Raw genomic sequence first — 16,405 nt, forward strand, 5'->3', positions numbered from 1 at the left:
CCTGAGCAGAAATCAAGAGTCAGATGTTCAACTAAGCCACTCAGGTGCCCCAAGAATTTTTAACAGATCTTTCTCTAAAAGGATCTTGTAGTTAGATCAGAAGAGGAAATAGCCAATGGTACTAAGAAAAGATTTTCCTTAGGCTCCAGGGAAGGAGGCTCTCTGCAAAAAAGGAATGGGATTGGGGGGAACCTGACTAAGACAAGATGAGGGACTAGGCTCTGAAACCCTTCCCATGGGTGCTAGGGATGGGAAAGGGTCTTTTCTTCTCACAGAGGCATTGTCTGCTTATTAAATGATGCTTGGGAATAGTGTCCCCCAGATTAAGGAAAGGGAAGGGATCTTTTTCTAATTCATCTTACAGTTTTAGCTGGGGCCTAACTTCTCTTACATTATTAAATCTATTCCTGCCAGGGTTACCAATGTCCTATCCTCTAACTGCCTGAAACAGTATGAACTTATCTTTGTTTGATCTCTGTAGCATTAGAGACTATTAGCCACAATAACTCCAACTCTTCCTTTAGCTGCCACAGTGGTGAATGCCTTTACTTCACCATCACTTGTCCTGGGCATTATCAAACATCAAATCCCAGTCCTGACCCTTCTCCTCAGGGTCTTCCCCTCCCCCTCCTTTGATGGACATTTCCATGAGAATTTGCCACCAGTACTTCAATCTTACATAGTAGTGAGGTGGATGAAGAACATAAGAGACATGCATTAAATTTATATAGTTTTGGCTCCAAGTCAGGAATAATCAATAGGACAAGATGGAATGCTATGTAAGATGGGCAATTAGGTCTGATAAATGGCAGCAAAGGTTGGAAAACTAGGGTGGCCTCCTGGCCTCCACAGAAGCAAAGGGCAAAGGGTGTTCTAGCGCGAAAGAACACAACAGAGGAGGGAATGCAACACTGTTTGGGGCTTTAGACAGTGGGTTTGTGTACTCCATGTTGCCTGTGCTTTTCAGCCATCTCTGCTATTAGCAGAAGAATTTAATAAAACATGTTACATGAAAAAAAAAAAAAGCCGGTGGGATAACAGGAGTGATTTGGGAAGAAGTAGAAGTGAATTCAGACAACTCCAACCACTTCCCAAAAGTTTTCAGGTGTAGCCAGGTCTGCACAAGATGGCTGATGCCATCTGTGCCTCATAGGAGGGGAGAGTGACCCTCTTCCTAGTCCCTGTAGGACAGTGGGGACTCCCCCACCTCTCAGACACACATATTTACATTATTATTTTATTCTACTTTGGAGACCACCCTCCAGTCCCTTAGATGCATTCAAAGCAGCAGTTAGGGACCATGCCCCACTATGATTTTGAATTATAAAATAACGAAGTCCCAGATGTCAGTAGCTCCTGGCTGCATGGTGGTAAGAAGTGTGGCTAAGCCTCTCTTGCAGATGATCCAGCACCTGTATAGGCCAGGCGAGATTGTTCTTCAGCTCTCCCTGTGGCCACAAAGCCAGCACTTGCAGCCTAGGCTACCTCTGTTGGGCCAGAACTAGCTGCCTGAACCAGGAGCTCACAGCACCATCCACTCGCATCACCAAAGCTATGCCCAGGAAAAGTCCCACGCTGCTCACAATGAAGCCCACAGCCTCAAAAATGAACCTGCAAAGAAATGTGGAGAATTCTCAGGGGACACTGAAAGTAGATCTGGAGGCCTTTTCCCTGATGAAACAAAACCTGCCCGCCCTGATGTTCATTCTTTCATCCAAGCTTACCCACCCCAATGCCAATACTTCTCAAGCAAATCCACTCACTTGGGAGCAAACACCTTCCAGACCATGAGATGCCTGCGGAGGATGGAGGCTGCCAAGGCACAGGCCAGAATCTAAGAAAGGATACGAAAGGTCAAGTTATTTGGGAAGGGGAGAAGAAGCAGGTCAAAGGGAGAAGTGCTATAGGCCCCTATGAAGAATGGGAGGAGTAGGAAACTAGCGCATGTCAGTGAAAAAAAAACCCTAGATGACGAATTGGGAGACCTAATTCTTTTCCTGGCCTCACCATGACTCACTGTGTGACCTTGAGCAAGCACTATCCATCTGTGCTTATACTCAGGCTCTGCCTTCCAGGGTGGAGGAAAATGTCAGAGTCACACCTTCTGCCTCTGAAGGGAAAGCAGATCCATGACCACAGCCTGGGAAAGAATCCTGGCCATCACCTCAGTTTTTCCAGTCTGTCCACTAATGGAGGAATCCCCAAATGCAACCAGCAGAGTCCAGATCTAGCTTGTAGAGAGGAAACAATCCATGACTAGGATTAAGGAGACTCAGGTCTAAGTCTCAATATAACCACTTGAGGCCACTGGCCTTGGGCAACTATTTTTCTTAACTGTACTTCAGTCAAGGCTGTCTCCTAGGGTTTTGGTAAAGTATGAAAAAAAGAATGTGATGTACACACATGAGAAAAGGTCACTAACCCTGTGATCTCTCCCTGTACCTACCTGAATACCAAGGACAAAGAAGTACTTGAGGCCCAGCTGCAGCAGTGCTGCATTGAAGTGATGAGGCGCATCCCGGAGCCGCATCTCCATCAGTGGCTCCTCCTCCTCCTCAGGCTTGACTCTGGATTCAGTTTCATTCCCTAGGGGCTGCCACTTCTTCCGGGGTCCTTGACTCTCACATAGGAAGGGCCAGAGCAGAAGCAATGGGCAACCTACTGCCTCAGAGGAAGGCAGGACTAGAATCAATGGAGGACCCAGGGACCAGGCCACCCTGGCCCCCAACCACCCTAGTTGACTGAGGCTCCAATTACCATTGGCCAAGGGGTGCCAAAGATCCAACAAAATCACATCTCCCCACTCAAATCCAGGACTTTCTTTTCTTTCCACAAATTCAGAGTAAACAAGGGAAGCAAGAGAGGAATGAGGAGTTACCTGCAAAGAGGAGATGGGAGGCAAAGGTGTTGGCTCCCACCAGCAGAGCAGGCAGCCAGGTGGAGGAACCATGACCCTCTGGGAATCCCACGAAGGCTGCGTGCCAATGAATGGCTGGAAAGACAGGCTGGTGGCCCGTGGAGTAGAACGTCTGTGTGGCCATGAGGGCCCAGGCAGAAACTGCCTGCCATGGCACAGTAAAAGGACCTGGGGGAAGAGATATACCTTTTCACAGTCACATCCCATTCTCTAATCCATAGCCTACTGCCTCATGATCATATACTCCTACTACTTCAGTGCTATACACACACACACACACACACACACACACACACACACACACACTTGCACATGCCAATCATCCAACCTCTTTACATTCAACACTCTGTTATTCTAATTCCCTCTGTGGCACTAAGTCCCCGTTACTCTAAATCTGAACATTTCAACTATGATCTATCTCTTTCTCTCTCTCATATATGCACAGCTCACTGTTGACATCACATACTCATAATTCACCACTCCCATCACTGGAAAATCAGGAAATGCACTCATGAAGATGCAGCATTTCCATAAGAAATGAGTCTTGGAAAAAAAAAAAAAAAAAGAAATGAGTCTTGGAGTACTCCTGTCTGTCTCCTCCATGAACCTTGCTGGCCTTGAGAGCCAGTGGGAGGGATCAATTAGCTTGGCTACAGCAGATAAGAGGACATCTGGAGAACCCTCCCAACCGTGTGAAGAATCTGAGGAGCAACACCTCCCTGAAAACAAGAGGGGCCGAAGTCACATCACTACTGTCCTTGGATGAACCAGGGCTGAGAAATGTATTTACCAGGGGTGGTGATGGATATCCCAGCAGCAAGCAGATGCAGGAGAAGGAAGCTCTGCAGAAACAGAAGCAGGAACACAAGGCTAATGCGTTCTGCATGCAAAAGCAGAAGTGGGAAGGCCAAAAGGGTGAGAGCTGTGACCATAGCAGCTGAGTAGACACTCCCCAACTGATAAGCTGCCACAGTCAAGGGGCCCTGGGATTTGGTCCTCTCTAGACGGCCCCGGAACTCCTCCTGCATATGTCGGTAGATTTGAGGAACCACATAATCCAGGTCAGCGCGAGAAGTTGGGGGGCCTGAGAAGGGAGTGAGGACAGTCCTGGTCCTTGGAGCACCTGTTGTAGCCTTCACTAGCACTGTCACAGGCCTCCAGAGCAGCAGCATGAGCCCTGAAGCAGCCAATCCTGCCACAGCCCTGGGCAGCACAACTGATGCTCCAGCAACCAGGGCCCGGAGACGTGGGGGTGCTTCATCTGCTCCTGATGCCAATGCCCAGTAAGCGGCAGTGCCTAGTACCATTAAGGGCAGCCCCCAGCGCACAAAGAGCACAGAGGGCTCAGGGCTCTTGAGGTTACTATAGCGGCGAAGCCACAGGCGCACAGCAACTAACAGGGCTACCAAAGCCCCCACACAAGCTCCATACCACAAATTCTTGGCTCGACCACCCACCATGGATGCCAAGGGACTCAGCCAGGGAGAGGAATGGCAAGCAGGTGTCTCTTCAGGGCACCGATGAAAAAGTCCAGCTAGCCTTATACATAAAAGCAACCCAACTCCAAGTCCCAGGGCATGTGTGCCATTGTGCCGTGGCGGGCCTGTTGAGGCCGAAAGGCAAAAGCGGGGTATTGTGAGAAGCTTAGGTGGCAGCAGCTTGCCCTCCCAGTGAAGTTGGGCAACCAGGAGCAAGATGAATGAGCCCAAAAGGAAGGGGGTGGCCCTGGCCTCAGCTACAACAAAACTGTCAGAGAAGAAAGCAGCAAAACGAATGAGCAGGAATAACAGAACAGGCCCAGGGATGGGCAGTAGGGCTGCCGGGGGCCTCTTGGACCCCCAGCCAGCCCACACTTTCCACAAAAAAGGCAGGAGTGAGCCCACTGCAGCCATGGCCCCTAGGACCACTGGATCCGGCTTCAGTCCGGTAGCTGTCAGGAGTCCAGCACACACTATGGCACCAGCCAGACCATAGGCCATGGGTGTTAGGAGGAGGGGGCAGAAGTAGAAGCCTGGGGATGTTACCCACTGGGATACCAGCAAGCAAAGAAAACAGGCAGCAGCCATGAGAGCAGCACCCCCTGCCATGCGAACCAAAGAGAAACGAGCCCAAGACTCAATGCACATGGCCCGAACTCCCCGCAGGAACTGCTGCAGCTCAGTAATCACAGTCTGTAGTGCTGCCTCAGCCCCCTGGGGGCTTTGCAGAAGCCGCTGGTAGTCAGCAGAGGCCTTGGAGAAGAGGTTCTGCAGTCGATGAAGCTCCTTAATTTGAAGGTCCTGAGCAGCAGCTGAGTAGGTGTGAAGAAATCGGGATACCTGGCAAAAATGGTCAGAGGCCAAGGGAACACATCAAAGACATAAACCGGGACAGAGGCAAGGGTTAGTGTTACCAAAGCAGGTATCTGGAAAACAGGGACCCAAACTCTGTCCAAGACAGGGGGGAAGTGAGGGATAATGAAGGAGGACATGGCTATGGACAGTGGGATTAAAAATGAACAAAGGACAATGAAGTGATCATTATGCTTCTCCCATGCCCACCCTAGCTCTATCACCTGGAAACCCAACCCATCACCTACCTGCTGGGCATTGAGATGAAGAGCTGAGGCTTGGGCCAGAGCAGAGGAGTGAGGCTGGGGGTCTTCAACCACTGAGAACAGCTCAACCATTACCTCCCCAATGTTCCCAAATGGAATGGGCAGGCCCAGCAGCAGGGCCAGCGTAGGTACAAGGTTGATTTGAGGAACTATCTCCGGCTCCTAAAGGAAAAGGAGAGGGGCCAATGGGTTCACCACAAAGCTGAGATCGGGATTTCGAATGGAAGACAGGGACCTAGGTAGGAAATGGATGGGGAATGCCCAGGGTAAAGAATTTGGGGATCTAAAGTGGAGGGATCCACAAGAATGCTGTGATCTTGATGAGGATGAATACCAGGAGATCCGACAAAGCACACCCCAGACCTCACCTGTGGTAGGGCACTGGGAAAGAGAGCTGTGGGACTGTACAGAAAAAGTGCAGCTGAGATCTCCAGCTCACTATCCCCTCCGTGGTCCCCAGTCATGGTCATTCCATGGTCCCCAATCACCACCAGCAGTGTGTCATTCTCCAGACGATCCACAAGTCCCCTGAAGGCCAAGAAATATGTCAGGGGGTAGGAATGGATGAAGATTTTCCTTGGAGACCCATTTACCCCCAGCCATAACTTCCAACAGGAGGGCTTAGACATTTGGCAAAGAGATACCTCTTCATTCACAACCCTACTGCCCAAAGCCACATGCTGAGTCACTCAAGATGAATGAGGCTCCTAGCTTCAAAAGAAAGGCCTAGAAAAGACAGAATTCAGCAAGGAAAGAGGCTCCAAGATAAAGACTTTTTCTCTTGGGCCAATATATCCTGAGATTCTCAGACACAAACCCACTCCCCCAGCCAATAACCCACACTCACTGGATCACCTGGTCCATTTGGCTAAGTTTCTTGGCCATTTCAGGGTGGTGAGGGCCATGCTTGTGGCCACAGTGATCCACACCCAGGAAGTGAGCAATCAGCATATCCCATTCACTACTGTCCACTGTGAAAGGAAGAACACTGAGCACAGGGGACTAAGGCCACTCCTCAACCCCAGCCAGCTTTTGACAATCTATCAAGGGACGTAAGCCCAGGCCACTGCACCCATGGGAGGGTCAGAATTTGTGACCTGAAGCAACCCTCCCCAGCTCCTAATCTTAGTCAGACCTGCCTCTGGCCCAATGCTCACTGGTTGGGTAGAGGTGTTCCAGGATGCCATTGTCCACTGTGTGCAGGTCTCTCACATTGAAAGATGGGAAGAAGAAAGCTTGAGAGAAAACTCCAGGAAAAAGATCTTTCCAGGTATCATCTCCCATGAAGACCACACGCCTTCCTGCAGGGACATGAGAGTGGGTCACAGCCTGAGCAGGAATCAAGGCAGGGGTAAAAAGAAGACGGGGACCTTTAAAGACTCGTCAGAAATCTCAACCATGCACTCGAAGGGACAGCAATTTCATCCAACAACTCTTTATCTTTCAAGGCCTAAGATTTTCTGCCAAGAAGCTTTCCCTGTTAACCATACTTTCCCCAATAACAAGACTTTTCACTTCTTGTTTCTACAAAAGGCTCTGCTAATTCCCAATTCTTGGCTACCTTTGCTGATCTGTCTTTCCTGGGTATATGTTACATTTTCCAAATCAGTGAGTGGACAGGGCATGGACTGACTCTCTGCTTTCTCACTTGTGAGAATAACAGGATTCACATCTTCTCCTCATCTCTCCACTGCCCCTTACTGAGAGCTCCCCCTAAATAAAACCAACATTCCATGCAGACTAGAAACTCCAGAAGGACAAAGCCCAGACCCCTACTTGCTGCATGCAGGGCCCTGGTCTCTTTCTCTTCCCCTGTCCTCCCACAGCATAGTCTAGCAAGCAGCTGGACACCCAAAGTTCTGGCTCTCTGACTTCTAAAGACAAAATCTGCTAAGGTACTCTTGGACTCTAAAGAGGCCCAAACTAACCTGCACTGGCAAGCTGCTTAATGAGATTGTCTTCCACTATGGCATAGCTGGCAAAGTTACTGCCAGCATCAATAAAGGTAGGCAGTGAGCCAGTGGTGAGGGCCTTGAGGCGCTGCATGGTGGTGGTGGGGGGATCAGCCTTAGACTGGTAGAGCCTGGCATGGTGGGGCTGAATCTCCAGGATCCTCTGCAAATAGTCCAGTTTACCCAGGAAGGGCAGAGAGACAGGAGGTTCCCCAGGCCCATGTGAGTGCTGGGGCTGGGCAAAGTCAAATCGCAGAGCATCTATTAGCACCAACACAAGCCGAGAGAATCGAGAAGGCATCCAGCAGGCCCCGGGTTTCCCTTGGCTTCCCCATGGCAGGGACCCAGGGCCTGGGGGCTCTTGGCAGCTGCTATGGTTGGTGAGCTCCAAACGGGTGAGCAGGAAACCACTGGTGAAGAGGGCAATGCCAGCGTAGAAGAGGAAGCCGACCCAGGCCAGGAAGAGCAGCACTGAGATCTTCTGCATCCTGCTGGTAGCGGGCAGGGAGTTCATCACTGTGGGGTAAAGAACCAATGGATATTCTGGTCCCTCAATACAAAGCCAAGCTAGAATCACTTCCTCTTGGAAGCCTTCCAGAAGATAAACAGCCCCATAGCCAACCCAATGCAATGTTCCTCTCCACCAGTTACACCAGTGTTTCTGAAGGTGAGGTCCGCAGATTACGGGCATCAACCTGGAGCAGCCGTTTAAAATGCTGATTTCCAGGCCCCACCCCAGATCTACTGAATCGGGATCTTTCGGGGTGGAGCATAGGGATTTGCACATGTACTCCAGGAGATTCTAATGATGAAAAGCACAGTCCACGAGGGAAACTTATTTCAAGTGGTACACTGCTCTCTGACAGCTCATTTCTCCGCCTCTCTCCTTGCCAATCTCAACACCCTTGGGGTGCCCAGGGCTCGCAGCGCAGGGGAACCTGGGCCGGAATGACGGCGCCGCCTGGTGGAGACCAAGAGGACCAAGGGGAGGAGTCACGCTCCGCTTCTGGAAGGCCAGGATCGCCAGGAGACCAACCAGAGTCACGACCTACCCCGCGCAGCAAAGCAGAGTCGCGGGGTCTACGGCCGGTGGGCCTCGCCGGGACCCACACGTCAGAACAGCTCTGCCTCCTCTGGTGGCTACCTGGCCATCTCCTGGGCACCCTGGCTCCGGTACTTAGCCGGCTGCGAGCTGCGGGGGATGGTTTGATTCGGGAAAAGGGATTGAGGAGTAGGGAGTAGGTTCTCGGAGACCCTGGCTCACCTTGAAAGGCGCCCGGAAGCGCAGAGGCTACGCCTGCGCACTGGTGGTACCATAGACAGACGCGGGCCGGACAGAGCGGCCCACAGGGGCCCCATCGCCATCTGCTGGCGCCTCCGAGGAGGTTCCTAAAGGAACGCAGGTCTGTAGTTTAGGGGAATTAGGGGCAAGGAACAAAGCTGCAACTCAGTGAACCACTGGTCATTCTTGGTTAAGGTTAAGAGCTGGCCTTTTGGAATCAAACTTAGCTTGAATCCTAGCTCTGCCACTCACTGGCATTATTGGGCATTACCTCATCTGTAAAATAGGGATAAATAATATTTATTTTCTACTTGCTTAGCTGACACCGATAGGTTTTATTATTCCTCCTCTTCGTGTCTTTCACTGGATCTTCCAACTCAATAATCCAAAAGATAATCCAATTTAAAAATGAGCAAAGGTAGGGGCATCTGGCTGGCTCAGTTGGTAGAGCATGCAACTCTTCATCTTGGGGTCATGAGTTCAAGCCCCACGTTGGGCATAGAGCCTACTTTAAAAAAATAAAAATAAGGGGTGCCTGGGTGGCTCAGTCAGTTGAGCATCTGACTCTTGGTTTTGGCTGGGGTCCTGGTCTACTGGTTCATGGGATCTAGTCCTGCATTGAGCTCTGTGCTGGCAGTGCAGAGCCTGCTTGGGATTGTCTCTCTGCCCCTCCCCTATTCTCTCCCCCCCCCCCAAATAAATGAATAAACATTTTAAAAAGTAAGTAAGTAAATAAAAATAAAATTTTTAAATGGGAAAAGGATAGGGGTGCCTGGGTGGCTCAGTTGGTTAAGTGTCCAACTCTTGATCTCAGCTTAGTTCTCGATCTCAGGGTTCTGAGTTCAAACTCTGTGTTGGGCTCCACATGTATCCTACTTAAAGAAAAAAAATGGATCTGAATAGACATTTCTCCAAAGAAAATACACAATGACCAATTAGCACAGAAAAAGATGCTCAACATCACTAGCCATCAGGGAAATACTAGAGATACCACTTCAAACCCCACTAGGATGGCTGTAATAGAAAAGACAAATAACAAGAATTGGGTGTGGAGAAATTTGAACACTGCCCTTGGGATTGTAAAATGGTGCTTTGGAAAACAGTCTGGCAATTCTTCAAAAGGTTAAACATAGAGTTACCATATGCCCCAGCAATTCCACTCATAGATGTATACCAAAGAGAAATGAAACACATATGTTCACACAAAAACTTGCACATGACAGCTCATAGCAACAAAACAACCCAAATGGCCTTCACTGATGAAAAGATAAACAAAATATGGTATATGTGCACAATTGAATATTGTTCAGCCATAAAAAGGAATGAAGTACTGCTACATGCTATTACATGGATGAACCTTAAAAATATTGAGTGAAAGAAGACAATCACAAAATAGCATTTTATATTACTCCATTTACATGAATATGTAAAGCTAAAGGGACAGGAAGTTAGTGGGTTCCTAGGGCTAGGGAGGAGAGAGGAATGACTGCTAATGGGTATAGGGTTTTGGTGGTCGGAAAGAAATGGAGGAGAGATGATGAAAATGTTCTAAAATTGTGATGGTTGCACAACTCTAAATATACTACAAATGATTGAATTTACACTTTAAATGGGTTAATTGTAGTGTATGTGAATTACATCTCAGTAGATGTACTACTGTAAACAAAACAAAAACCCTCTGCGCTGGTTTCACATTTCATGGTAAAGCCCAAGTTCTTGTGGTAGTCCTACATAGCGGCAGTAGAAGTCTATACACCAGCTCCCTCTCTGATGCATCTCGCTGCCACCTCTTTGCTTCCTTAACTCTGCTCCATCCATTGTAGCTCCTTTGCTCTTCCAGTTATAAGGCAGGCAAGCTCTGCCTCAAAGCCACTACATTTAGGATCTCCAGTCAGCTCTATTCCCAGGTGGCCAAATGGGCCTTCCCCTCCTTTCCATATCTAAGCTCAAATATAACATCCAGAGGCTTCCTGGAACCCTCTAATGTTACAGATTACAGCCACTTCACCAAATTCCTCACATTCCTTCCTTTCTTTAATTTCTTTCATAGCACAACTCACCAGCATGTGAAATACTAAACATCTTATTAATGGTTTGTCTCTTCCAAATAGGACTTAAACTCATTGAGGGGCACCTGGCTGGCTCAGTCGGTACAGCATGTGATTCTTGATCTCACAATTGCAAGTTCAAGCCCCATGTTAGGTGTAGAAATTACTTAAAAATGAAATCTTTAAAAATAAATTTTAAAATCTTAAAGGAAAAAATTTAAGCTCATTGAGAACAGGGAATTGTTTCTCATTACTATATCCTTAGTGCCTGGCATGTATTTGAGGTTCAACAGTCATCAAATGATACACAAATTCATTACTATATCCTTAGTGCCTGGCATGTATTTGAGGTTCAACAGCCATCAAATGATACACAAATTCTAATTCAGACATATGTTGAAAAATGTCATCGCTCCACCTCCATCCCAATGGCTCCTTACTTCAGTTCAGGCCTCATCACCCTCCAGGATGGAGGTCGCCTTCTTACTGTCCTTCAGCCTCTCACCTCTCCTTCAAATACCCTGTCCACATTGCAACAGGACAGCTGTATCTAAAACACTAATATGACTACCTAAATCTTCCTAAGTCTTCATGGGAGGGCAGAAAAAACCCTTCATGGACCCCTCCCTATCCTAAAGCTAAAGTCCAAACTCTTCAGTACTCTATCTCCCTATGACTGGCTCTTGCCATACAGTCACACCCCTAACATCCCACCCACCCTTCAGTCTCAGCAAACATCTCTGAATGTTCCAACTTCTCTGGAATCATGGGCCTTTGCAGATTCTAGTACCAAACCCTAGCCTGGTGAATGTGTTAATTTTTCTAGCCTGAGCTCAGTGGCAGGGTTGGCAACCTTGCTGCCCACAAGCTGGCATGCTCCTCCCTGCAGGATCCCTCAACCAGAATTTTCTTCCATCTTAGCACTCAGCACTTTGTATCTCTGTGTCTTCCCTGCCAACCTGATATTCTGTGAAAGCAGGAACCACTAGGTCTAAACTGCTTGTCTAGCACTGAGCTTGACACACGGTAGACATCATGTTTTTGAATGAATGAGTGTTCACAGTCCCTGGGAAACCTTTAAACACTGAGCAGTACTATCCGCCAGAATAGCTTTCTTTCCCATAAAAAATCCCCCCAGGGGTGCCCAACTGGGTCAGTCGGTAAAGCAGGCTACTTTTGATCTCGCGGTTCTGAGTTCAAGTCCCACATTAGGTGTAGAGCTTACTTTAAAAAAAAAAAAAAAAAATCCCCACAGGGGCACCCAGGTGGCTCAGTCGGTTAAGAGTCCAACTTCAGCTCAGGTCATAATCTCATGGTTCATGAGTTCGAGCCCCATGGCAGGCTCTATGCTGACAGCTAAGAGCCTGGAACCTGCTTCAGATTCTGTGTCTCCGTCTCTCTCTGCCTCTCCTCCGCTCACACTCGGTGTGTATTTCTCTCAAAAATAAATAAAACATTAAATAATAATAATAATAAATTTAAATAAATAAATAAATAAATAATCCCCACAAATACCCGCTCAAATTTATATCCCCATAGTTAGCAAGAAGGGGGACTACACTCCCTGATAGTTCAATAGACACATGGCTTAATCCTCCACCCTATCCCAAAGCTTCTCCTGAAGACAGAAAGGATGACTTACATGAAGTTTACTCTTAGTCATGGAGGAATCAGCTCCCCAGACCTGAGAGAACTGGAGGATGGAAGTGGACATCCAAGGAAAACACTGGTGACTTTCCCAACTTCATTCCCCAATCAAAGAGGACAGTTTCTGGTTTGCCAGTGGCAAGTTTATTACATGATTAAAGTTCAAATAAAAAAATAATAACAAAATCTTGGCAGGGAAGCTAGAGCCAGAGTATGGGAATGCTGTTTCCCTGTCCCCAGCCTCCCTGGCCAAGCCCAGCTCCATTAACTCAGCTTGACTCGATCAAATTCCTCATCAAGACTTGCATCTGTGCCCTGGACATCTCTGCTGCTCCCACTGGAGACTGAATCCTGGGCCCCGGGCACTGGGGCTTTGGTGAGGGCCCCATACACACCCATGGCCTAAAAAAAGGGACAGAGAGAGCCATGAGGACACATGGCAGAAGGCATAGCCCAACCCACCAATAGCTAAAAAGAAAGTGGGGCTGGGGCCAATAAACTTATTTTTCCTTTCTATCTCTCTTGCAAGACTCAAGCTGTAGAGTCGATTCTAGGAATCGTAAAAACTATCAGAGCAGGGTTACCCTCAGAATATTGGTACAGATATATCTGCCCCCAAAAAAAGATGTCTCAAGAGCTCCCCTATCTCCAGGGGTGAGGGAGGTGTCTCATTCTTAGAAACTTATTCTCTACAGAGACTAACAGAAGGTCTAGGGCTCAGGCTACTCTGAAGGCCTCTATGGTGTCTAAGTTGTGATGGTGGTGACAGGGGTCTCAGTTTCTGGCACTGGTGTCCTGTGCTAGGTCCTCAGGGTACTCTAACCTGAGCCACCATACTGGTGACATCGCCAGGGTTGGAGGGCAGCAGGATAGTGTTGGAGTCCTTGGCCAGTTTGGAGAACGCACTGACATACTGCTCAGCCACAGTCAGCGAGGCTGCTGCATCTCCATTCTGTGGCCACAGAAAAAATCAAAGATCACAGTCTTGGAGAAGGAGATGGGTGGGTAGGTGGAGGGGAGGGGAGTAAAGAGTAGTCAGGTTCCTGGAAAGAGAATCAGATCACAATACAGATCACAATACAAGAGATCATGTAATCTGGCTCAGCGGAACCCACAAAGGCAGGAACTTCTCCCAAGAGTAGATGAGAAAACCTCTTCCAGTGTCAATTCTTGTCTCCCATCCCACCCAGGGCCTCTCACATGTTGTGTCAGAGCTGCAGCCAGGATCCGAATAGCTTCAGCCTTAGCCTTGGCCTTGGCCAGAACTGCACTGGCCTCTCCTGGAAGAAAAGAGATAGAGCTTTACTCATGAAGTCAGGGTACCTCAAAGCTCCTGTCCCAGTACCAACCCTCAAAAACCCAAGCCCTCTCCTCCCTCAGCCTCTACCCTCTGCAGACCTGCTGCCTGATTTATTTGTTCAGCCTTTTCTGCCTCGGAGGCCAGGATCTGTGCCTGCTTCTTCCCCTCTGCCACGTTGATGGCTGACTCTCGGGTCCCCTCAGACTCTAGAACTGTGGCCCGTTTCCGCCTCTCTGCCTCCACCTAGAAACCCCCAATGACCCCCATCAACAAAAACCCAGAGTAAATTCTTACACAGACCTGCAATTGTACCCATCATGACAGGGAAGGGAGTCCAAGTCCCCATGAGACTGGAGCATCCTGAAGTCCTCTTCCCTGCCCCTCCCTGGCCCCCACCTGCATCTGCATGGACTCTTTCACCCGGGGTGGCACGTGGATATCCTTGATCTCATAACGGAGGCAGCGAATGCCCCAGCAATCAGCAGCCTGATTGATGGCATCCACAATGCTAGCATTCAGGGACTCCCGCTCCTGGAGAAAGAGAGGTATAAATTCCATGGCTTCAACACACTCATCAGGGATCTAAGCTGAGAAGTGCCACTGACTGATCTTGATTCCCACAAAGGACGGAGAGTGTGAGGGAAGCATCTTCAAACAGTAACTCTGGCTCAGACCCCTTACCCGGAAGACTTTGTCCAGAGAGAGTTTGCCAAGCTCTGATCTCATGGTCGTCTGAGCTAGCTGTGTGACAGCATACTCAGGGTCCTCCACACCATAGCTTGCCTGAAAAGGGCATGGAAAGTGTAAGAAGCTCGAATGCAGGATTTTAGTGGGAAAAGCAACTTAGGAGCTGAATAAACCAAGGAGAAGATACCTTGTATGGGTCCATGATACGTAGATAAAGGACTCCATCGATTTGCAGAGTTACATTGTCTACAGGTACAGGAGCAGGAGAGAAAAGGAGGAAAATCAGGCCTCCAATTTCCGCTCAGCTCGTTCTCATGAGCTCTGCATCTCCTGCAACTACATCCTAACGGTCTCAGGGCACCCGTGTCACCCTGCACCCCTCACCGAGAGTCACAGCCGACTGCTCAGGCACGTTGATGACAATTTCCTTGAGACTCTGCACGTATCGGATCCGGTCTAACACAGGGATGAGGATGTTCAAGCCCTGGGAAGAGGAGTCATGGGTCCTCAGAAGGATGGGGGTTGTAGGGTTGAGATCCAAGCTAGGCCTGGAGTGGGTATGGAATGAACATATGGAACATTCCAAGTAAAGCAGAAAGCTGGGCGTGTCAATAGTAGGGAAGTCCAAAAAGATGGGAATACAAGGCGGGACATCTGAACAAAGGGGACAATCAAGAGAATGGGAGCCAGCAGAGTAGCAGACAACAGGAGCTGAGGGGGTAGATAGGGGAGATACCCAAGAATGGGGCTTGTGTAATGCTAGAGCAACACCCAAAGGTGGTAACATGGGTTCAGCAGCCTGGGCCCTGCCAGGTCTGGCCAGGGGAGCTGAAAGCCAAAAGTGGGCGCAGGCTCCAATGAGATCCCACCCCATCCGCCCATATCGTGAGGGAATTCGGCATCAGGGTGGCCCTGAGTGGGCAGAAGAGGTTCTCACAGGCTCCAGGATCCGGTGGAATCGGCCCATTCGCTCTACCACCCAGGCCTCTTGCTGCGGCACAAACAGTACCACGGTGTTTCGGGGCAATCCAGAGGAGGCGCGACGCGGAGCACGGCCAGAAGCCTGCACGGAGCCCTATCGGGAAGACGAGGATTAGCAGAGACCCCAGCCGGCGGGCCACATCGCCCTTCTCGGCGCCTGTCCAGAGAGCATCTCCTTAAACCGCGACCCTAAAGGGTCCTCGGAGAGGAACTCACGTGGGTACTGTGACCTCTGACCCTAGTTCTCTCCCCAAACTTAGAATCCTGCTCCTTCCCAGGTAAGGATCCAGGTGATCTCTGACAGGACCCTTGGAGAACGTTCCCTCGCACTCACCCTCAGCAAAAGGGCCCCAGTGCCCCGCGCAGCGCGCGCCAGCATTTCCCACGAACACAGGACCTCCGGAACCAACGAGACGGTGAGCAGAGAGGTCACTCTAGAAAACCGGACCTGAGCCTTTCCTCCTGTATTTCCACTCCCCCAGACGTACTTCCGGCCGTCTCCGTTCTCCCGCCCCCCCCACCCCAACTTCAGCCAATCAGCTTTACTTGAACAGAAGCGTGTATCAAGTTGTTCCCTGGGATTTGTAGACCAGCTAGAGAAGGCACAAGGCTGAAACTTGTTCTGGTTCTCTTTGATCAAGCTCAAGATCCTGGACATGGTGACCATGGAGTCTATTTTCCGCGTGCAAGTGTCCCAGAAACACCTCCCACCAAGTTCTTTACCTCCACCCGAGACTCAGTTTACCCTTCTGAGCGTATAAACGGCTTCGTCACCATAGCGACCAAGGGATTGGCGCTCTATGCCATGGTTGCCATAGTGACATTGTCAGGTAGTCCTGCTGTGTTGTACCCAGCCCTCCCACTGGGGACTGACCCCATTCCCGTTGCCATGGTGATTGGGCTAACATTGCCTGGTGATTGGATTGAGATTTCCCCCTCCCCTCTTCTCCCCAGGCACCGTAGCTTTTTCTACCTCTTCCTAGTCAGTCTATCAG

At 49.4% G+C, this 16,405-nt stretch overlaps 2 protein-coding genes across 5 annotated transcripts; both read right to left on the reverse strand.

Annotated features, from left to right (window-relative positions):
* Positions 1-9,205, reverse strand: PIGO (phosphatidylinositol glycan anchor biosynthesis class O). 4 transcript variants are annotated; one of them, XM_007076523.3, is made up of 11 exons: positions 8,730-9,205; positions 7,442-7,981; positions 6,671-6,814; positions 6,361-6,484; positions 5,882-6,041; positions 5,496-5,675; positions 3,708-5,235; positions 2,879-3,085; positions 2,447-2,661; positions 1,764-1,834; positions 1-1,611 (listed from the first exon to the last, which is right to left on the reverse strand). In XM_007076523.3, the coding sequence occupies exons 2-11, from the start codon at positions 7,977-7,979 to the stop codon at positions 1,482-1,484; spliced, it is 3,297 nt and encodes a 1,098-aa protein (XP_007076585.2). In that variant the 5' UTR covers positions 7,980-7,981; positions 8,730-9,205; the 3' UTR covers positions 1-1,481. The 4 variants fall into 4 exon arrangements, with proteins under 4 accessions (XP_007076585.2, XP_007076584.2, XP_007076583.2 ...); XM_007076522.3 differs by having other exon boundaries at positions 8,518-9,205; XM_007076521.3 differs by having other exon boundaries at positions 7,442-9,205.
* A 3,362-nt stretch (positions 9,206-12,567) lies between these two features.
* STOML2 (stomatin like 2) lies at positions 12,568-15,891 on the reverse strand. The gene is made up of 10 exons (XM_007076520.2): positions 15,745-15,891; positions 15,367-15,504; positions 14,814-14,913; positions 14,617-14,675; positions 14,424-14,525; positions 14,139-14,273; positions 13,841-13,985; positions 13,643-13,722; positions 13,266-13,394; positions 12,568-12,844 (listed from the first exon to the last, which is right to left on the reverse strand). The coding sequence occupies exons 1-10, from the start codon at positions 15,787-15,789 to the stop codon at positions 12,707-12,709; spliced, it is 1,071 nt and encodes a 356-aa protein (XP_007076582.1). The 5' UTR covers positions 15,790-15,891; the 3' UTR covers positions 12,568-12,706.
* Between the last annotated feature and the right edge of the window lie 514 nt (positions 15,892-16,405).

Source organism: Panthera tigris, chromosome D4 (assembly GCF_018350195.1).
Source record: "Panthera tigris isolate Pti1 chromosome D4, P.tigris_Pti1_mat1.1, whole genome shotgun sequence".
NCBI classification, from domain to species: Eukaryota; Metazoa; Chordata; class Mammalia; order Carnivora; family Felidae; genus Panthera; species Panthera tigris.

Bases quoted from the DNA above. Each gene is read 5' to 3' on its own strand.
- STOML2 (XM_007076520.2), bottom strand. From the start codon at position 15,789: ATGCTGGCGCGCGCTGCGCGGGGCACTGGGGCCCTTTTGCTGAGG. The intron at 14,914-15,366 runs GTGAGAACCTCT...TCCTCTTCCCAG, and splicing joins TCCACCGGATCCTGGAGCCT to GGCTTGAACATCCTCATCCC. The intron at 13,986-14,138 runs GTGGGGGCCAGG...GGGGGTTTCTAG, and splicing joins AAGAGTCCATGCAGATGCAG to GTGGAGGCAGAGAGGCGGAA.
- PIGO (XM_007076521.3), bottom strand. From the start codon at position 8,252: ATGTGCAAATCCCTATGCTCCACCCCGAAAGATCCCGATTCAGTAGAT. The intron at 6,042-6,360 runs GTGAGTGTGGGT...CTTGGCCTTCAG, and splicing joins CAAATGGACCAGGTGATCCA to GGGACTTGTGGATCGTCTGG. The intron at 5,236-5,495 runs GTAGGTGATGGG...CATTTTTGCCAG, and splicing joins TTCATCTCAATGCCCAGCAG to GTATCCCGATTTCTTCACAC.